The following is a 22,104-nucleotide window of genomic DNA, read 5'->3' on the forward strand; positions in this document are numbered from 1 at the left end:
TATAATCAGAGGTCGACAAAGCCAACAAATGGATGCTCACGGGATCGGGGGGGGGGGGGGGTGACTCCAGCAGCTGGCTCAGTTTGTTCCTCTCCAGTCTCTTCAGGGCAGAGAGTAACATGCATCTACAGTCTGGGCATGCAAAGCAAAGCTCAGTTGAGTCTCTCTTGAGGAGCTTTCAGAGTAGCAGCCGTGTTAGTCTGTATTCGCAAAAAGAACAGGAGTACTTGTGGCACCTTAGAGACTAACGAATTTATTTGAGCATGAGCTTCCGTGAGCTACAGCTCACTTCATCGGATGCATACTATATTATATATAATATATATAATATATTATTATTAATATATTATATTATTATTATTATATATTATATTATTAATATAATATATTATTATATATAATAATGTCTTCTGCAATTTCCACAGTATGCATCCGATGAAGTGAGCTGTAGCTCACGGAAGCTCATGCTCAAATAAATTGGTTAGTCTCTAAGGTGCCACAAGTACTCCTTTTCTTCTTGAGGAGCTGGGATCATTTTTGGGGAGGCTGTTTTCCTGCGCTCCAGAACTCACTGGGGCTGGGGAAGTGGTAAGGCTGCCCCATCCCTTTACCCTGCTAACACACGCTGAGAGCCGCCCCTAACAGATGTATGGCTTGGCACACAGCCCTTTGCCCAAGAGACAACTAGCAAGCGGCAGTGTGAGCTACAAGTCTGACCCCAACAATGGGAGTCAGGAACTCCTGGGTTCTAAGCCCAGTGACGACACAAACTGCTGCAGAAGTGTCTTTGCTGCCTTGTGCCTCAGTTTCTCCATCTTTAACATTGGGAATCATTGATCTTAAGGTCGGACGGGCTCATCTTTATCTCATCTCCTGCATAATTTAGACCAGAGAAGTTTAATAACTTCCAATTCCCATGGGGGCCATGAAGATTAATTAGTTAATGTTTATAAAGAATGTTAAATTATTAAAAATGTTGCAGGGTAACAGTGATGAATGACATTTCTATAAAGCCTTGCAGCTCAAGACTCCAAAGCGCCCACTCACTGAAATGCAGCCACCTCTGGGGTGGGCGGCATCAGCTGATGAACAGCACACAGCAACACTATCCAACAGCCTGGCACGAGACGTGAAGAATACTTTCTCCAGTTAACACTGCCAGAGGATTTAGAGAGGCAGAATCTAATTATCTAGACTGGACTCTGACTAGGACACTGGGGGGGTCACACCCCAACTCTTCCAAAAAATGCCAAGGGATCTTCAATAGTCACAAATTGTCAGCACCTGTTTCATGGCTGATTCAAAAGATGGCACCTCCCGCAGCATAGCGCCCCCTAGCACCAGACAGGGCATTGCTTCAGTACTGACAGCGGTAAGTGCATCACCTTTTGACTCACCCCCCACCACTGGGGTTTCTCTGGGAGGTTTCCCACCCAGACTCTGTTTATTGGCAGAGATCTCAGCCTGCTGAGATGGTCACAAGCCCAAGTCAGAGGGAGTCAGAGACACCCCACGACCCCTCCTGCCTGATCCCAGTGCCCTCCCTGCTGAGGCTGTTCACACTGAGGGGGAAGAGCCTGCTCCTGGGGCTCACTTACTGCTACGCACGTCTGGGATTTCACCCGGGAAATTTACTAGCTGATGAGAATAACAGCGACGGACGAAACTGTTCCAGCTCACCGGCCACACAGCCCTCTGCCCAGCGCGCCGGCTGCCTGCATAACTCACGGGCGCTGGCAGGGATTCCGCAGGGCTCTGGAGTGTGAAGCTGCGCCGGGCGGGAGCCCAATGCTGCATCTCATGGGGCTGTCCCATTACTCAGCACCACTACCAACCCAGCCACTGCCTCCTGAGCCGTGGGGAATGCCTTGGTGGGTGGATGAACGCATGTTGCATGGGGAAACAGTGCAAGGGCCTGCAGCTGGGACTGGGGTTCTGGGACGTTCCCTACACCCTGCTGTGTGACACCATTCCCGATAGACTCCTGATGGGATCGGGGCACTGGGGACCTCCCTACACCCTGCTGTGCGACACCACTCCTGATAGACTCCTGATGGGATCGGGGCACTGGGGACCTCCCGACACCCTGCTGTGCGACACCATTCCCGATAGACTCCTGATGGGACTGGGGCACTGGGACGCTCCCTACACCCTGCTGTGTGCACCATTCCCGATAGACTCCTGATGGGACCGGGGCTCTGGGGACCTCCCTACACCCTGCTGTGCGACACCATTCCTGATAGACTCCTGATGGGATCGGGGCACTGGGACGCTCCCTACACCCTGCTGTGCGACACCATTCCCGATAGACTCCTGATGGGACTGGGGCTCTGGGACGCTCCCTACACCCTGCTGTGTGACACCATTCCTGATAGACTCCTGATGGGACTGGGGCTCTGGGGACCTCCCTGCACCCTGCTGTGTGACACCATTGTGATGTTGCACTCCATATGTTTATGGAAATATGCTTATGAGTGTGAATATGATGTAACTGGAATATGCTTTATGCAAAAGGTCTCTTGTGAGGTATCATTACAAAGCTTATAATCCACTGAGTGTGTTCAACCTATTTGTATGAATGTATCATCCTTATATCTGAAGCTGGAAATATGAAGTATTACTCTGAGGTCCTATTGTAATTATGCAAAGTGTGGGCCATTTATGGTGGCTTGGAATCTTGATGGCTCCCATTGACTAGGACAACTGGTTGTGAATGGGTTTATTTACCTGCAAGCCTTCCTGTGTACATGAGGTGGATAAAGAAGAATGAGGTCTTACAGTGACATGTGATCATGTCACATGATACTGGAATCCATCTTAAACACAGATGCTTTTCCATTTAGAAGGAGGGGTGGTGACCCAGAGAGACAAAAGATTCCCACCTTGGGCCAAAGCTATAAAAGGGGGTGGAATAGAACAAAGGGGGCTGCAGTCATGTGAAATCCCCTTGTTACCACCTGAGCTGGAACTAATAAGGACTGTACCAGGGGAAAGGATTGGGCCCAGACTAGGAAGGAGTATAGTCTGTGAAAGAAGCTTATTGGAATATCTCTGACGGTGAGATTTTACCAGTAATCAGTTTCTTAATGTATTAGGCATAGACTTGCGTGGTTTTTTTTTTATTTTGTTTGGTAACTTTCTTTGTTCTGTCTGTTATTACTTGAAAACACTTAAATCCTACTTTTTATACTTAGTAAAATCACTTTTGTTTATTAACAAACCCAGAGTAAGTGATTAACACCTGGGGGAGCAAACAGCTGTGCATATCTCTCAGTGTTATAGAGGACGGACAATTTATGAGTTTACCCTGTATAAACTTTATACAGAGTAAAACGGATTTATTTGGGGTTTGGATCCCATTGGGAGCTGGGTGTCTGGGTGCTGGAGATAGGTAACCTGCTGATTGGCTTTCAGTTAAAGACTGCAGCTTTGGGGCCATGGTTCAGACCTGGGTCTGTGTTGCAGCAGGCTAGTGTGTCTGGCTCAACAAGGCAGGGTTCTGGAGTCCCAAGCTGGCAGGGAAAACAGGCTCAGAGGTAATTTCAGCACATCAGGAGACAGTCCCAAGGGGGTCTCTGTGACCAAACCTGTCACAACCATTCCTGATAGACTTCTGCTGGGACTGGGGCTCTGGGGAGCTCCCTACACCCTGCTGTGCAACACCATTCCCGACAGTCCTGCTAGGGGAGTCTGCCAGTAACTGTGAGCTCCTCCTTCCTTCCAGTGACACCTGCTTGAAGGTTCAGAACTCTCTCTTTCCTCTCAAAGCTCCTTGACTCCAGTCCAGATGTAAGGACAGGATTTTATAATTGTACTATAAGAATTGATGTAAACTTTGATTTCATTCTGCCAGCCACCCTTTTTGAACAACAGAAAGGAATGACTGTCTGAGACTGGGATCCTGTTTCCCATATGCATTACAATTAGGACCTGTTATAAAATTTAGTAAGTAAGAGACAGGATTTTGTATTGTATGATAAATAGATTAGAGAAATGTTGAAGGCCTGAGCCACAATGTAAACTGTTTTGACCACAAGATTTAGTGAAGTTTAATTTACAATGTATTCTGCTGAATATAAAATACTGCTGTCTTCTCTGTGAGAGATTGTTTGTGTGAATGAGGAATGCATGCATCAGGAAAAGATAAGGTATGAAAGCCATTACAAATGTCCAGATGGTCAAGAAAAGTGAGAGACTTGGAAACACCAGGAGACAATCAGAAAACATCCATTGTATCCGATGCTAAACATGTTAGCAGCATTGACAACCTCAGAGGTGAGGCAGGCACCCCCAAAGGCAAGACAACAAATAGGAGATAACGATGGGAAGCCCAACAATAACCATCAAATGATAACAACAGAAAACCCCAAGATTAACACCACTTAAGGACTAATGATTACAGTATGACATTGCAAAATGTGTGGACTCAAATGGGAATTTACAACTATAAAGATGGGGTGTTTTGCCATGGAGCTCTGGGTTCAGTCCTGCCAAAACCTCGGAGTATCGGATCGCGACCGACAGAGCCCAGCTCCTCACTCATGTTCAATCTAACTGGCCATTAGATTGACTCGAGCTACAACAGACTGGTAACTACAAAAACATCAACTGGCAGGACGTGTGCACGTTGTGTATGTGTGTGTGACTGAAAAAGCATAGGCTAACTGTTGTATTTTTAATAAATATGGCGTATTTGCCTTCTCTCTTATACAAGACCCCGTGTGCTTCTTATAACACAGATTAGGCTTTCCCAGCTCAAGCACCCCCTTAGCTGGGCTTAGTCAGCACACGCTGTGAGAGCCAAACGCAGGGCAGTGCCTTGCTCTCTGCTCACACTGATCCCTCGCTAGGAAAGGGGTTTCCAGGAGCACGGAAAGTACCAACACCCCAAGAGTTTCCAATGCAGCCCAAACACTGGCTGGCTGCAGGATGTTCTAGGGGAGTCAGCCACAGGGCTCTGGCCGCATTCAAACCTCACATTTTGCCCCGGCCATTTCAACAGGACAGTGTCATTCCTGTCCTAATCTGCAGCACAGTATTGCTGTGCCCTGTCCAACCGCGCCCCCGGCCTGCCAGTTGTCCCCCTGTGGCACAAGCTGCGTGTCCTTAGGGCTGCCATACTTTGGTGGTTGGGCTTAGTGTGCAGGTGCAGGGCGGTGCTGGTGGCCTGTGACACACCAGGGGTCGGATGAGATGATCCGGTGGTCCCTTCTGGCCTCGGACTCTATAACTGTCTCTATAACTGCTGTGTCCCACCCCAGAGGTGGCTGCACTTCAACAGCAGGTGCATGGCATGTGGGGACCCTGCTGGATGAAAGGCATGTATACACACATGCCAGTCTTTTGCTCCACTGCTGTGGGTCAGGACGGACACTGGGGACAACTGGGCCAAAGGTGGGAGCAGAGATGGCCTAAAAACAGCCAGCTTTCTTGTTCCACAGTGTCACCCCCCAGCTGGCAGGGCCAGGGGGCAGAAATGCCCCCTGGGGGTTGGCAGGCAGTCACTCCCCTTGGACAGCAGGTAGGTGCCCTTCCATTTTTCACTGGCATCCCATGGGCCGGTTGGCATGTGCTCAGGTACCCTCCCACTCCCCTTGGGTTAGACAAGTGGATGCCCCTCTCCAGGTTAGCTGCATGTGCTCTCCTGACCAGCATACTCCCTGTAAGCTAGCAGACAGGTCATCTCCTGTGGGGCCCCAGGTGGGCATGGTACAAGCTGATTAGCACATGGACCCTCTCCTGTGAGCTGCCAGCTGGGCTCCTTCCCACTACCTCCCGCATCCTGCCAGCCCTCTCCCCATGCGGCTCTCTCCCTGCCCTCCCCGCCGGGCGCCCTGCCCGCTCCCCAGGCCGCTCACTTGGTCTTGCGCAGCTTGTTGTTCTCAGTCTTGAGCAGGTAGAGCTTCTTGGCGAAGAAGACAGTCATCATGAAGAGCAGCAGGACCACGAGTGCCGCCGAGCCCACGGCCACGCACATCACCTGGAAGTCGGTGATGATGGACTCGCAGCGAATCCCCTTGTGCCAGATGTAATCCTGGGTGTTGCACCTGCAACGGGACCCATGCCACCAGTTAGGGGCCAGCTCAGCAAAAGCCAGCAGGACGTGCCGAGAGCTGGCTCAGCCTAGCGGGGGTGGGTAGGAAAGGGATTTGCAGGATAAGAGAGGGGCAGTCAAAGCAAAGAGGGGCAGTCAAAGCCAAAACCGCAGGGGGCTCCCTAGGCACCAGGTCACCAAGCAGGAGGGAAGAGTCCATCAGCCCTCAGCACCCCCCCAGGGAGACGGAGACAAGCAGCTGAAGGATTTACAGGCCAGACAACGTGGCTGGCTGGGCTAAGCACAGAGATTACAAGTAGCTGAAGGCTGTGAACACCAAGGAGGGCGAGGGATTCTTTGGGGTGCTCCGCGGGGGTCTCCCCAGGAGGAAATAGGATTACACCAAGAAAAGGGGGACGGCGTCTGAGTATCAGGAAATGGTTCCTAACGGCGGGGCAGATGCCTGCAGAAGTGTTGCCTAGGGCAGGGGAGACGCCCTTTCGTAGCCCCTAAGACCAGCTCAGAGGTGAGACATGGTGGGAAGGAGTCATGTGCTTCCCCCCCCCCAATTTAACTGTTTGGCTTGTACTGAGCATGCTCACACAGACTGAGCATGCTCAGTAACATCTGCTGAAGCCACTGCCCTCACTGTGCCCTTACTTATGCCCCCTACACACACACACACACACACACACACACGATCCGTAGGTGCAGGGCGTCTCTGGACCAGCTTGCTCCAACCCAGGTGTCTAAAGTCAGGCTTCTCCCTCCACAGTTTGGTCCCTGAAAGAAAGCTGATCACTGGAGTTAATGGGGGCTCTGGTTGCCAAGCCCACGTGCCTGGGCCTGGATGAAGATGCCTCACATTACCAGTGTCTGAGAGCTGTTGGCTGAAGTCTCCTGGAGTGGGAGCCTTTCCTTGTGAGCCACTAATGTGCTGCTCTTTTGTGGCACTCCAGACAACTAATAAACACAACGCTCAATGCAATAAACCTCAGCATGCAGCTCGACGGCCTAGCGGCTTTCATGCCCAATGGATCCCAGACAACATTGCAGGGTTAACCCATACACAGCCAGGGGGGCTACAAGCAAGGGATTTGGAAAATGAGGCCACAAGGTACCGGGAGGCTGTTCTAGATGGCCTGAGCTGCAGAGGAGAAGGCTCAGGAGTGGTACACAGCTGGTACTAGATGGACAGAGGGAGCCGGGGTAGCAGAGAGGGGACGTCAATGAAATCAGCTGGAGCAAGTCCTTGGAAGGATGTAGAATCAAGGAGGGCAGGGTGGAGCCGGGTCCTGGAATAAACAGGAGGCCGACGCGGAAGTTTAGCAGTAATAAATAAAACTGTACCCTCCCCTAGCACCCTGTGAGGACCTCACAGCACTGTACAAACCTGCAGGAATTGAGCTCATCACCCCGTGAGAGGTTAGCACCCCAACTGCACACAGAGGAAACGAGGCACACAGAAGTCGCATGGCTTGCCCCAGGGCACACAGCGAGCCTGTGCCAGAGCCTGGCAGAGAACCCAGACAATCCTGCCTCCCCCGGAGAGGGGCCGGGGCAGCGCTCTTCTGTACATGCTTGCTGCACACGTCAGGGCCCAACGAGCTGGGAAAGCTGTGAGCAGTGGGGGCAAAAGGGAGCTCTGGGGCAAGAGATCAAGGACAGCCCTGGAGAATGGACTGCAGGGGGTGCTCCTGCACTGGCCAAGGGAGATGGTCTAGGGCAGGGGTGGGCAAACATTTTTTGCCTGTGGGCCATATCGGGATACGGAAATTGTACGGTGGGCCATGAATGCTCACAAAATTGGGGGTTAAGCTATGGGAGGGGATGAGGGCTCTGGCTGGGGGTGCGGGCTCTAGGGTGGGGCCAGAAATGAGGGGTTCAGAGTGCAGGAGGGGGCTCCGGACTGGGGAAGGAGATTGGGGTGCGGGGGAGGGGGCTCCAGGCTGGGGCTGTGGGGCTGAGAGTGTGGGAGGGGTCTCTGGGCTGGAACAGGGGGTTGGGGTGCAGTGGGGGGTGAGGCTCTGACTGGGGGTGCAGACTCAGGGTAGGGGCTGGGGATGAGGGGGTTGGGGTGCAGGAGGATGCTCCAGCCTGGGGTTCGGTGGGCTGGAGGGGGATCTGGGTTGGGGCAGGAGGTTGGGGCATGGGAGGGGGTCGGGGTGCAGGCTCTAGGTGGCGCTTACCTCAAGCAGCTCCCAGAAGCAGCAGCATGTCCATCCTCCAGCTCCTACGCGGAGGCGCAGCCAAGCGGCTCTGTGTGGAGCCACGGCACGTGTGGAATGGGGCAAGCCCCCGAGCCCGGTGGGAGCTTGAGGGCCAGATTACAAGGTCTGATGGGCCAGACGTGGCCTGTAGTTTGCCCATCCCTGCTCTAGGAGACCCATCTCTAGCTTCTCTCCTCGGATCCAGTGGCCAGCAGAGGAGACGGAGGTTCAGATAGGGGAGAACTGAGGTGTGAACCTTAACAAGGCAACAGCCGAGCAGGCAGGGGGACGGGGCTGTCTGAGGACTTGTGGTGCTGTACCAGAAAGAGGATGTGCGGGGCTGGTCGCAGAGCAGCCTGCTCCATGCTCGCCTGCTCTGTGCCCAGCTGTCTCCGGCAATCTCAAGCCCTGGCTGGCCCGAGCCCTCAGCTGCCTCATAGGTTCCCTTTGAGAAAGCCAGTCAGTCGCTAGAGCCGGTCACGTCTCCTTGGGGCGTGGGGAAGGCAACATCCAAGGGCGACACAAGCTCTCCCCATCTAAGGAGCACCCCCCAGAATCCCGGCAGTGATGGGTGGGAATTTCTGCCCTGATTCCTTTGGATACAGGGCCCCAATCCTATTCTGGACAAAGGGGAAAAGCAGCCCCACTGACTGGTGAAAGATAAATGTCTAACAGCACAGGAACATCATGCCGGCCAGGGGGCTGCAGTGAGGGGCTCAGCCAGGACACCGGAGTGCACCCAAGAGCAGCGTATCCCCACCCCACCGGAGGGCCCCCACGCTCCTGGACATGGGCTCTCACCTGTTCTGGAAACCATCTGTCTGTGCTGTGAGCATCTGGGCTAAAGGGCCACGTGTAGGCTGTTAGGGCCACCCGTGGGGTCCGATCTACCAGAGACAGTGTGCCTCAGATGGGCCCTCCCCCCACCATCCCTGGACAGGTGAGCTCTGAGCACTGCAGGCGCCAGCCCCATACAAACAGGCTCTGGCTTTCAGACCCCCGGGCTGGCCACCTTAACTCCTGAAACCCTCTCCTGTCTATCCCCGCCACATCCCACCCCTAGTCTGTCCAGCACGCCACTGCTCCAGCCATGTGAACCCCTCTGTGCCTCTCCCAGCAGCTAACCAAGCTCCTTGTCCTCCCCTTCAAGGTCCTGCCATAATCCTGACCTCTCCCACTGCTCACTTTTACCTCCCTACCCCTACGCGCTTCCTTGTCCCGTAGCCTTACCTTCCTCCCTTACCACTCCCTTGCTCTCCTTCTCCCACCCAGAGCTGCCTGGCTTCCATCTCCCGGCCCCAAGCCCCCAGCCTCATCCTCCATGTGCCCACACTCCTGTCCTGTGTCTCTGACCTAGTTGGATGATCAGTGACTTGGGAGGGGGAATGTGTCTCTTTCTACGGCTTATGGGGACTGGTCTAGCTCAGGTAGAACACAGAATCATAGAATATCAGGGCTGGAAGGGACCTCAGGAGGTCATCTAGTCCAACCCCCTGCTCAAAGCAGGACTAACCCCAACTAAATCATCTCAGCCAGGGCTTTGTCAAGCCTGACCTTGAAAACCTCTAAGGAAGGAGATTCCACCATGGCCCTAGGTAACCCATTCCAGTGCTTCACCACCCTCCTAATGAAAAAGTTTTTCCTAATATCCAACTTAAACCTCCCCCACTGCAACTTGAGACCATTACTCCTTGTTCTGTCAGGGGCTTCAAAAGCCAGCTGGTAGGCGACCAGAGGAGCTAGCGAAAAGGGGAGGTTTGCAAGGGAGTTTAAACAGGGAGCGTGAGAGCCAGATACACCTAACAAATATTCTCTAAACTTGGACTAGTAAAACCCTCCACCCCCCGCCCCAAAAAGAAACAAATATACCAAACAAACCCCTGCAAGAATAAAAATAACGCAGGCAGAGTCCAGCAGCAGAGTGGGCGGTATCCAGTTTAGTGCACTGAATGCAGCACATACATTTACCTGCCTTGTGGGCAGGTGGCGTATGTGGGCCTACAGTACTAGCAGCTCATGGCCCTCAGAGACCGAGGACGGGCTCTTGAGCCCAGAGCAGCTGAACCGGAGTAGCTAAGGGAGACAAAGAAGTACACAGAGGAGACTTTCCAGGGCACAGCAGAGTGGTTCCCCCCTGTCCGACAACCTCTGTGCTGCTGAGGAGGATGAAAGTCCTGGGGAAGGAGATCAACCACCTGAAGCGGAGGAAAATGAGCCCATAGTTGGAACTCTCCTTCCAGCTGACATCATGGTGTCCTCTCACACTTGGATACCCCCCTGGGGGAGGGGACCCCAGTTACTAGGGGGATTTGATTATTAGAAATATAGAGAATTGGGTTTGTGATGACTGGGAGAACCGCATGGTGAATTGCCTGCGGAGTGCGAAGATTGCAGACCTCTTAAGACATCTAGATAGACTTATCTGCAGTGCAGGGGAGCAGCCAGTGGTTGTGGTACATTTAGGTACCAATGACATGGGGAAGGACAGGAGAGAGGTCCTGGAGGCCAAATTTAGGCTGCTAGGTAAGAGATCAAAGACCAGGACCTCCAAGGTAGCATTCTCTGAAATGCTTCCAGTTCCACGTGCAGGGCCAGTTAGACAGGCAGAACTGCAGGGTCTCAATGCATGGATGAGGTGATGGTGTTCGGCAGAGGGATTTAGGTTTATTAGGAACTGGGGAACCTTTTGGGAAAGGAGGAGTCTGTATAGGGAAAGTGGACTCCATCTAAATGGAACCAGACTGCTGGCATGTAAAATTAAAAAGGTCACAAAGGAATTTTTAAACTAAGGGCTGGGGAAAAGCCAACAGGTGTGGAGGAGCACATGGTTCGGACAGAGACATCCCTTAGGGGAGAATCTATTAATGGGGATTCCCTATATCCTAGTAAAGAGGAGAGGAAGGAAGTTGATAACGTGCAAGTAGCAACTGAAGAGAAACAGTCAACAAAAGAGAGTCCTATTCAAATACATCACAAGAAGGCAGCCCACAAAATATTGATACACTTCATAAGTGCTTGTAGAAGACTAAGTACTAAAATGGGCAAACTAGAGTGCCTGGCATTAAATGAGGATATTGATATAACAGGTATCACAGAAACTTGGTGGAATGATGATAATCAATGGGACATGGTAATACCAGGATACACAATATATAGGAACTATGGCAATATGTGTTAAAGAAAGAATAGAGTAAAATATAGTAAAAATCTTAACTGAATTGAACTGTACCATAGAATCTCTATGGACAGAAATTCCATGCTTGAATAATAAGAGTATAGCACTAGGAATATACTACCAACCATCTGACTAGGATGGTGATTAGGAAATGCTCAGGGAGGTCAGAGAGGCTGCAAAAACAGAAATCTCAATAATAATGGGGGATTTCAACTGCACCCATATTGACTGGGTACATGTCACCTCAGGATGGGATGCAGAGATAAAATGTCTAGACACCATTAATGACTGCTTCTTGGAGCTAATCCTGGAACCCACAACGGGAGAGCCAATTCTTGATTTAGTCCTAAGTGGAGCACAGGATCTGATCCAAGGGGTGATGATAACTGAACCACTCAGTAACAGTGACCATAATATAATTAAAGTTAACATCCTTATACGTTAAATCACCCTTAATTAAATTTCCCCTTATTTGGGAAAAATACCAAAGAACCCCACCACAGTAGCATTTAACTTCAAAAAGGGGAACTGCACAAAAATGAGGAAGCTAGTTAAATGAAAATTAAAAGGAACAGTCACAAGAGTGAAATGCCTGCAAGCTGCATGGAAACGTTTTAAAAACACCATAATAGAGGCTCAAACGAAATGTGTACCCAAAGTTAAAAAAAACGGAGGAGGACCAAAAAAATGCCACCATGGCTAAACGACACAGGAAAAGAGGTGCTCAGAGACAGAAAGACACCCTTTAAAAACTGGATGCCAAATCCCAGTCAGGAAAATAGAAAAGAGCACAACTCTGGCAAGTCAAGTGTAAAAATATAATTTGGCAGGGCAAAAAAAATTTTATTTGAAGAGCAACTAACAGAAAACACAAAAACTAACTGCCAAAAAAAAAAAAAAGGATATCAGAAGCAGGAAGCCTGCCAAACAATCAGTGGGACCCCTGGACACTCAAGGTGCTAAAGGAGCACTCAAGGAAGACAAGGCAGCTGTAAAGAAGCAAAATGAATTCTTTGCATCAGTCTTCACTGCAGAGGAGGTGAGGGAGATTCCCTCACCTGAGCCATTCTATTTAGGTGACAAATCTGAGGACTGTCCCAGATTGAGATGTCAATAGAGGAGATTTTGGAACAAACTGATAAATTAAACAGTAATAAGTCACCAGGACCAGATGGTATTCACCCAAGGGTTCTGAAGGAACTCAACTATGAAATTGCAGAACTACTAACCATGGTATGTAACCTATTGCTTAAATCAGCTTCTGTATTGGAGACTGGAGGATAGCTAATGTGATGCTGAGTTTTAAAACAAGCTCCAGAGGCGATCCTGGCAATTACAGGCTAATAAGCCTAACTTCAATACCAGACAAATTGACTGAAACTAGTATCAGACACATAGATGAACACGATACGTTGAGGAAGAGTCAGCATGGTTTTCATAAAGGGAAATCATGCCTCACTCATGGGTATTGGAATTTTTGGAGAGGGTCAACAAACATGTGAACAAGGGGGATCCAGTGGATATAGTGTACTTGACCTTTAGAAAGCCTTTGGCAAAGCCCCTCATCAAAGGCTCTTAAGCAAAGTAAGGAGTCATGGGGTAAGAGGGAAGGTCCTCTCATTAATAAATAACTAGTTAAAAGGTAGGAAACAAAGGGCAGGAATAAATGGTCAGTTATAAATGGAGAGAGGTAAATAGTGGTGTCCCCTAGTGGTCTGTAGGGGGGTCAGGGCTGTTCAACATATTCATAAATGATCTGGAAAAAGGGGTAAAGAGTGAGGTGGCAAAATTTGGAGATGATACAAAATTACTCAAGATAGTTAAGTCCAAATCTGACTGCAAAGAGTTACAAAGGGATCTCACAAAACTGGGTGATTTGGCAAGAAAATGGCAGATGAAATTGAATGTTGATAAATGCAAAGTAATGCACATTGGAAAATATAATCCCAACTATACATATAAAATGATGGGGTCTGAATTAGCTGTTACCATTCAACAAAGAGATCTTGGAGTCATTGTGGATAGTTCTCTGAAAACATCTGTTCAGTGTGCTGCGGTAGTCAAAAAAAGCTAACAGAATGTTAGGAACCATTAGGACAGGGATAGATAATAAAACAGAAAATATAATGCCCCTATATAAATCCATGGTACACCCACACTTTGAATACTGCATACAGTTCTGGTTGCCCCATCTCAAAAAAGACCATATTAGAACTGGACAAAGGACAGAGAAGGGCAACAGAAATTATTAGGGGTCTGTAACAGTTTACATATGAAGAGAGATTAAAAGGATGGGGACTGCTCACTGTAAGAAAAGAGACTAAGGGGGGATATGACAGAGATCTATAAAATCATGGCTGTTGTGAAGAAAGTGACTAAGGAAGTATTATTTAACCCTTCACATAACACCAGAACCAGGGATCACCCAATGAAACTAACAGACAGCAGCTTTAAAACAAACAAAAGGAAGTCCTTCTTCACACAACACACGGTCACCCTGTGGAACTTGTTGCCAGGGCATGTTGTAAAGGCCAAAAGTATAACAGGGTTCAAATAAGAATTAGGTAAGTTCACAGAGGACAGGTCCACCAATGGCTATTAGCCAAGATGGTCAGGGACACAACTCCATGTTCTGGGCATCCCTAAACCTCTGACTGCCAGAAGCTGAGATTGGACAGCAGGGGATGGATCACTCGAAATTGCCCTATTCTGTTCATTCCCTCTGAAGTACCTGGCACTGGCCACTGTCAGAAGACTAGATGGACCTTTGGTCTGACCCAGGATGGCTGTTCTTATGTTCTTAAGTCCCATTGACTTCAATGGGGCTACTCGTGGACTAAGTCCAAACCCAGTCATCTGCACGTGAACTGGTGGGGCTATTGAAATGGATATATTCATGAACAGGACCGTATGACTAGGTGTCCTGTGAAAGCAAATAACTGGACTCAGAGACCCAGGAGATCCCGTCCAGTCCTATGCTCCTAAACAAACTACCACCCCGGCATCCACATACACACCCACTCTTTGATCACAACAGGGAAGACCCCTGCTAATGACGACATACTATAGGATCCTACAGTAATAGTCCTAGGCTCTGTGTGACCCTCCTTGCAAGTTGCAGTGTCTGGGGCCAGACCTGTAGGATCCTAGACCATTGTTCTAGATGAGAGAAGCCGCTCCGGTACATGAGCCTCCAGGTCGGTTCTGCTATGGATCTGCAGCTGCTCTCCATCCCCAATGGAGTCTGGCCTTGGTCACGCAGTTTCTCCCCTTCGCTCTCACCTGGAACTGGAATCAGTTTGGCTCCTCTGCTTAGGCGAAACAAACCCCTCTGCACGGGCCCCTGGGCTCTTCCAGCTCATTTTCTGCTTAAGCCTGTGGGGCCCGCCATGTGCTCCAGCACGTACACGCACACCCCTGCAGAGGGCGCCAGTGAGCTCTCTGCTTGCACTGTGCAGAAAAGGGATTTCTGCCCATTGCATTTATGGTGTGTCCCACCAATATGGAGAACACTGTTTGGGCTCAGAGTAGCTGGAGGGTTTTTTGCGTTAGTTTTGGAGTCAGTACATAGGACCCAGAGGCTGCTTCCCACACTGGATTCTAACGAATCTACAGGGGGCGAGGGAGCTTGACTGAGATTTGGTGCCTTGTGTCTTCAATAAACCGAACAGAGCGTGGCTGAGCCATGTGCTGGTGTCAGGATCGGTCTGGAGGCCTTTTCGTTCCTCTACTGTAATAACCCCTCGCGTGCTCTCGCAGGCTACAAGATCAGAGGTGTTCTATTATCGGCCTCAGCGCCGTGTTTCACATGGGGCAGCTTTTCTGTGAATTACTGCACTGATGCTAGGAAGGTTGACGGCAATTATATAGGTTTAACAGCCAGGTTTGGGAACACAATGCAGTGGCTTTGGCGTTTGAGGTAGCAGGAGTTGTTTCTACCTGCAGTTATGACACCAACCTGGGCTGAAAAAATGCATTGCCCAGCCAGGGTTGCCACAGATAGGGCTGGGCTATGCTGCGGGCACAGCCTGTGGCTGGAGCCTAGGCAACTTCCTCCTGCATTACGTGTCTCCCCACAAGCGTCAAACACCTCCCCATGGCTGTTGGGAGATCAGCTCTGCTGGGCCCCGTGCTTGTACGCCCCAGGTCACACTGCGGCAAACCTCTTCCCGCTCAGCCGCACGGGGACCAATCGGACTCGCCTCTGATCTGGTGCTGGGGGAAGCTTTCCCCGGCAGGGATGCCCCTGCCACACCCCAGGCACATGGCGCTATCTGTCCAGGGCCTCGTCTGGCCCTCGTTGGTAGCATCCGAGCCCCTCATGCTCGTTAGTGGATTTTCTCCTCACAGCCCCCCGGGAGGAAGGGGAGCATCATCCCCACTTCACATGGAGCTGAGGCCCAGGAAGTGACTTGACCAAGGTCACGCAGGGAGTCTCTGGCTGAATCAGGAATTGAACCCTGGCTCCCCAGGCCCCATCTGGCTCCCAATCCACTAGGCTGTCCTTCCGCCTCGGAGAGCGCTGTGCTGGATGAGGGCATGCCCGGCCTCTCCCCGAGGCCCACCCCTGATAAATCACAAACCCCTAAGGCAGAGGCTGCATGTACAGTCAGGCAGTGACCCAGCACGCCAGCCCAGGCTGGGGTCCAACCATGTCCACCCAGGGCAGTGACAGACACATGAGCCCGGGACAGGGGCCAATCATGTCGGGACAGGGGCCAATCACGTCCACCCAGGGCAGAGACCCAGCACTTCTGCTCAGGACAGGGTCCACTCACATTCAGCAGATAAGGTTCCATTCTCTTTGTCTCTAAATTCATATACAATGGGGCCTCTCACGTCTGCACACAGGGCACATGTACATTGTGTGCATCATACAACACACGCTTGTCCTCCCCATGTGCACCAGGTACATGTACATTACACACATGTCCTCCTCCTAGTGCACATGGGGTACGTGCCATTTGTATACGTGGCCTTCCCTTGGGCACATGGGGTACATACTGAACGTTACACACATGGCCTCCCCCTTAGCACATGGGACATATGCCATATGTTACATATGTGGCTGTGCACATGGCATACATTACACACGTGGCTGCCCCCTGTGCACATGGGGTACATGGCATACATTACATGCGTGGCCGTCCCCTATGCACATGGAATACATGGCATACATTACACACGTGGCTGCCCCCTGTGCACACGGAGTACATGGCATACATTACACACGTGGCCTCCCCCATGCACATGGGGTACATGTCGTATATTACATGCATGGTCTCCTCCTGTGCACACAGGGAATATGGCAGTGGCCCATCAACGGCCAGCCATGGCTTTCCTGCAGCACAATCTGCCAATGCCGATTAGCGACACGGGAGCATCGCAGTGTGCGTCTCAACAGAGCAGCACTGACCTAATTCCTGCCCCGCTAAGCCCAGGCAGTGCTGTGGGGGCAGGGAAGAATTGGAAAACCCTTTCCCCTCGCCATCCTTGCCCTGCCGGCACTCAGGGACCTGGCCTGCCCTCTTGATTACTAATGGCACCCAGGCAGCAACAGACCCGGCTGCCCCAGCCACAGAGGGCTGGGCCAGGATCCACGCTCCTGGAGGGCTGCTGTGGGAGCGGCAAAGGGAGCAGAGGAGCTCTGGGGCTTGGCACTCGCCAGCTCCTCCCTGGCGTCACCCGGAGTTCAGCTCAGTCCCCAAGCGAGCGTCGTCCCTGGGGCCTGAGTGGGGAGCATGAGGGGGCGGAAAAGGGCAGTCGCCAGCAGGTGTGTCTCCTTCCATTGCTGCTCCTTCCAGCTGATGCAGCCTGACAGGGGAGACGGGCCTTCTTCTGCCCCATCCCCCGGCCATACACTCAGGTCCCCGGAGGAACGGGACTGCAGAGGCCACGGAGAAGCAAAGATAGGGTGGGGAACAGGGAGAAGGAACCCCCTGGAGCCGGCTAGCAGAGCTGGGTGGATATCAGCAGTCGTGAGGTCGGGGAAAGAGGGAGTCGTGTGGTTATCGGATGTGAGGGGACCCGGAGCAGCCACACACCCTGCTCTGAGAGGTCAGGAGCTGTCTGCAGGTAGCATGTCACCCCGAACAGCCCTGCTGCCTCCGGCACCATCACTCGCTGGCCAGCCCCACCAAGCCACAGGCTGGCGGAGCTCCAGCGGCTCACCCGGAGAGACTCGGGGAGACTCCTGCCCACATGGGTGACTCCGGAACGCCAGGAGCCAAGCAGGGAAGGGAAAGGAAATTCCTCCCAGCCAGGTGCTGCAGAACGTCTGCAACGGGTACGCCCGGAAAACACTAATTGTCGTCCTGCTGCTGACTGCAGATAAGAGCTGATCCCCTTCAAACCAGAGGAGGGTGACAGCAATCGACGGGAGCTTGCTTCTGGGGGAAACACTTGCTATAATTTCATAAACCGGAGCTCTGCATACTTAAGATATAGTAGGGCGAAAACTGCCCATGCAGCCTCCCAGTTTGGTCCAGCATGTCTTGAACTATGTCATGCATTTTGGTCCAAAATCTAGAGAACTGGAGACACCAATCTCTTCTCCTCTGCACACCTAGAACTGCCTCTTCCCATCTCTCCCCACCTCCCTTCAAATCTCAGCTGAAAACACTTCCATTCTCCCCGAGCTTGGCCTTTTAAACACACACCCTCCCCGATCATAACCTGACTGCACGATCTGCCGCTGCCCAAGCTGATTCTGGGAGGCATTCAGGGGACGCGGTTTGCGTGGGAGAGCCTCCCCAGGGAATACAGTTGCATGGCAAGTTTCGGACCTCCCGCCACACTAGCCCCTTTCAGGCCTGGCCCAGGCACCTCCTCGCAGCCCAGGCCTGGTGCTTACCTGCAGAAAGCGCCCAGGCCCTCCACGAGGTAGCAGTGGCCCCCGTTGTGGCAGTAGCTGGGGAAGATGTCGCACACGGACTTGCAGGAGTTGTTATGCCTGACATAGCCACTCCTGCACTCGGTGCCGTTCTCGCCGCCGGGTCCCGCTGCCATGGCCGATTGGCTCAGGTCCCTGCTGGTCTCTGCCGGGCGAGGTCTGGAGGTGGCGCTACCCCCAGAGACAACGAAGGTCTGCAGCGGGGGGATGACATAGCGGCGGCTGGTGGACTCAGCCTCCTGCACCGTGGTCTGGATCTTAGGGGTGGCCGGGGTGGGCAGCTTGGAATTATTCTCATCCTCCAGGTCCCTGGCCAGCCCACCACCCCCATCCTCCTCCTCTTCCTCCTCGTCCAGCTCGTCATCTTCACCATCCTCATCCCCGTCCGTGTAGAAGGAGGTGGTGGGGTAGAAGTCCGACTCGTCGAAGGGCGTGAAGTCATCGTAGAGCTCGTGAATGGCCCAGGACGTCGTCTTGTCATCCGGTTTCCTCTTGGGGGAGTCTGCTCCCCCGGGGCCCCTGGCAGGGAAATCCTCCAGGCCCCCACCCCTGCCTTGGCTCTCCCCATCAAAGAGGTCGTAGTAGTCGATGTCAATGATCTCGGAGACCAACTGATCCGAGGGAGGCTCAGAGGTCTTGAGAGCGTCGACAGGGGGTGTGACGGCCAACTGCAGCCCCGGGGACACCTCGGTAGTGAGCCAGGTTAGATCGGTGTGGCCCAGAGCCCCTTGGGCTGGGGAGTTGCTGGACGACACTAGCCACAGCTCCAGGGGCTCCTCCTTCTGGGCAGAGTCCTGTGCTAGCCCTGTGCTGCTCAGAGTCTGGGTGCCCAGCTCAGGGGCACGGCCATCCGGGGTGGGGGGCTGCAGCACCATTTCCCTGAAGGCCTCCAGCAGCAGCTCCTTCTCGGCTGAGTCAGAGCTGAGGCCTGGTCCTGCCGACGAGCTGGCTGCACCCGCCATCTCCATGGGGACCTGGTCGGCGGACGGGGTGACCGTGAGCTCCACGAAAGCTCCCGGGTTCCACATGCCACCTGGAGAGGCCCTGGCAGGCTGGTCTCCGCTCCCGGCCTCCTCCTGGCTCTCAGGGACAGGGATGGAGCTCTCCAGCGCTCCCTTTGTGTCACTTAATGCCAAAACAACGGCCTCCCCGTTAACAGACCAAGCCACACTAGTCACGGCTGACGAGGCTTCCATGGCCCCCTCATTGTCCTTAGCCAACAAAGGCTTCGGGGGCCAGGCACTCTGGCTGTCAACCCCCCCGGGGCATCCCAAACAGAGCGATGGTTCATTGTTCTCCTCGCTAATCCCGCCGGGATAATACCGTACAGAGATCCCTGCTCCAGCAAGGCCGCTGACTTGGTCGGCGGAAGCTGCAGCAGCTGTGCCTAAGCCTTCTGCTGCCAGCCCTGGGAGATCAGCAGGTGTCTGTCTCCAGGATTCCTTCACTCTGGCTGCCTCCGAGGGCTCCACTGTGTAGCTATTTTCCCCTGCCGCAGTGACATTTCTCAGGAGCTCTCCGCTCTTGGGGTCCTGTTCCCTTCCACGGTCTGGGGGTGACGGGGGGCCCTCCCAGCCAGCCCCCGGCGCATCCATGGCGTTCTGGCGCTCTGGGTGCCTTTTGGACACTAGAGGTTACACAGGAAAGAAAAAACGTCAGTGCTTTAAAGCCGGGTCTGCAAATCACACGGAGGAACACGCCGCTCTGCGTGTGTTTGTGCTCCGCACCTCTGGACCAGCACCTCTGCATGCCCAAAGGGCGCCCACCAGCCACCCAGATAAATGTTCATGAAACAAACCATTGTTTTCATAACAACAGACACCACGGTAAAAATAGTGTCTGCATTTGCTAAATTAAGCCCTCGTCTGCGCTCAGTCTCTCTCCCACACTCCCCACTCACACACACGCTCTCTCTCTTTGATTCATGGTTTCCCCCCCCACATTTCAAGCGTAGTAAAGCAGCATCAGCTGCAGGGAATAAAACGGGAAACTTTGTCCCCATTTCCATCCCCTCCCGGCTCTGGCTTCATTATTCCATTCTTGTCTGGGCGTTCCCCCCAGTCTAACCCAAATCCCTACCAGTCTCCCTCTAACCTTGCTGAACGGGAGATCCTCTCTCTGCACATGCAGCTGATAGGAACTGGGGGAGTGGGTGTATGTTGGTGGGGTTACCCCGGCATGTGAACCTTTGCAGGACGGGTGAAAGCAGGCAGCAGTCTAATCTCTGCCCGCCTGGCTGTTATCTAGTCCGTGGTCATCATAGGGACCGTTCATGCCTTTTATGCAGCCACTACTGAAAAATATACAATTATGATGGTTTTCCTCACTCCGTTTTCACTGGGGGGAGGGAACAGAAGGGGCTTTCTTATTATTTCCCAAGGATGAAGTGCCCCTGCAACCGAATGGCCCTGGTCACGGAGACATGAGCTGTCTCACAGATTCTAAAGCCAGAAGGGACCACCTTGATCATCCAGCCCACCCCCCTGCCCGCAACATAGTGCCAGCCACAGAACTTCCCCCAGATCAGTCCTAGAGCCCCTCTTCGAGGAAAAAAACATCCCATCGTGGGTGATGGAGGCTCCACCATGACCCTGGGGAAATGGCTCCACTGGGATGGGGCTCTGATTGAGTGTCTTGCTGCGCTTAAAAAGAAAAAAAATATCCCTCCGAAATAAACCACGGCCCTGATTTTTTTGGGGGGGGGGGTTGGGGGGAGGGGGAGAAGGTAAGAGGGGCCTCAGGACATAAATGCGTCCCAGTACAGACCCAATTTCCCTCCACCGCATCGCATTCCCCCCCACACACACCACATCCTACAGGTCACACATGCACCATGGCCAAGAGGGGGGAGCCCCACATTCTTCCACACACACATATCATGCCAGAGAGGGGAGGGACCCCCCATCATGGCCAGGGGGGATGCCCCCCCACATTCTTCCCGCCACACACACACATCATGGCTGAGGGGGGAGGGACCCCCCATATTCTTACAAACACACACATGCATCATGGACGAGGGGGGGGGGAGGGACCCCCCCCATCATGGCCGGGGGGAAAGGGGATGCCCCCCCCACATTCTTTCACCCCCCCCATTTTTACAATACAAAACACTGATGTTTGCAATCTCGTCTCCATGTCTGGGGGCTCCCCCCCGGCGGACCCCCCCTCTGTTTTCAATCCCCCCCCCCGCTCGGCGTGGCTGTGTGGCATCCCTGCACGGAGCGAGGCTGAGGACGGGGAAGGGGGGGGGATCCCCGCGAAAGGAAACGCACCCCCCAGCCCCCCGCGGGGACCTACCGGGAGCGGCCCCCGGGCTGGCCGCGAGGAGCAGGGCGAGAGCCAGCAGCAGGGCAGGTCTCCGGCGGGGACCCCCGGCGGCACCGGCAGCGCTGCCCATTGTGGCATTGGCGAAATCGTCCCCCCCGCCGCCGCCGCCGCTGCCGCTGCCGCTTCTCCGCCCGCCCCGACGGCGCCTGGCTCAGCCCCCGACGCGCTGCAGCCGCATGGCCCGGCGCTGGCTGGGTGCGTGGGGGCGGCCGGCGGCTCCCCGCCTTGCCCTGCTCCGGCGCCCGGCTGCACTGGCGGAGCCCAGCCCGCTGCACCGCCCCGGGCTCCCGGCGCCCGCACGTAAACGCTGACGCCCGATGGGCTGCTGGCGGGGCGGGGAGAGGGGGCTGCGGCCGGCCCGGCCCCTGCCTCCCCCTTCCCCGCCCTGATCCATGCGGGCTGCAGATCCCCCGCCCCCCGGGCCTCCGGCTGCCCCGGGCCCGCTCCCCGGGCACTGGGGGGGTCT

General features: G+C 53.4%; 1 protein-coding gene across 2 annotated transcripts in view; it reads right to left on the reverse strand.

Annotated features, from left to right (window-relative positions):
• CSPG5 (chondroitin sulfate proteoglycan 5) overlaps positions 1-21,802 on the reverse strand; it is a 32,978-nt gene extending 11,176 nt beyond the window's left edge. The window contains exons 1-3 of one of the 2 annotated variants that reach the window (XM_074946482.1): positions 21,609-21,802; positions 18,273-19,938; positions 5,859-6,047 (exon numbers count right to left, since the gene is read on the reverse strand). In XM_074946482.1, coding sequence (XP_074802583.1) covers positions 5,859-6,047; positions 18,273-19,938; positions 21,609-21,708 — 1,955 coding nt within the window. In that variant the 5' untranslated portion in view covers positions 21,709-21,802. The remainder of the gene's footprint in view (positions 1-5,858; positions 6,048-18,272; positions 19,939-21,608) is intronic. The other variant, XM_074946483.1, reaches the window with a different exon arrangement.
• Positions 21,803-22,104: the final 302 nt, after the last annotated feature.

Source organism: Natator depressus, chromosome 2, assembly GCF_965152275.1.
Source record: "Natator depressus isolate rNatDep1 chromosome 2, rNatDep2.hap1, whole genome shotgun sequence".
Lineage (NCBI taxonomy): Eukaryota > Metazoa > Chordata > Testudines > Cheloniidae > Natator > Natator depressus.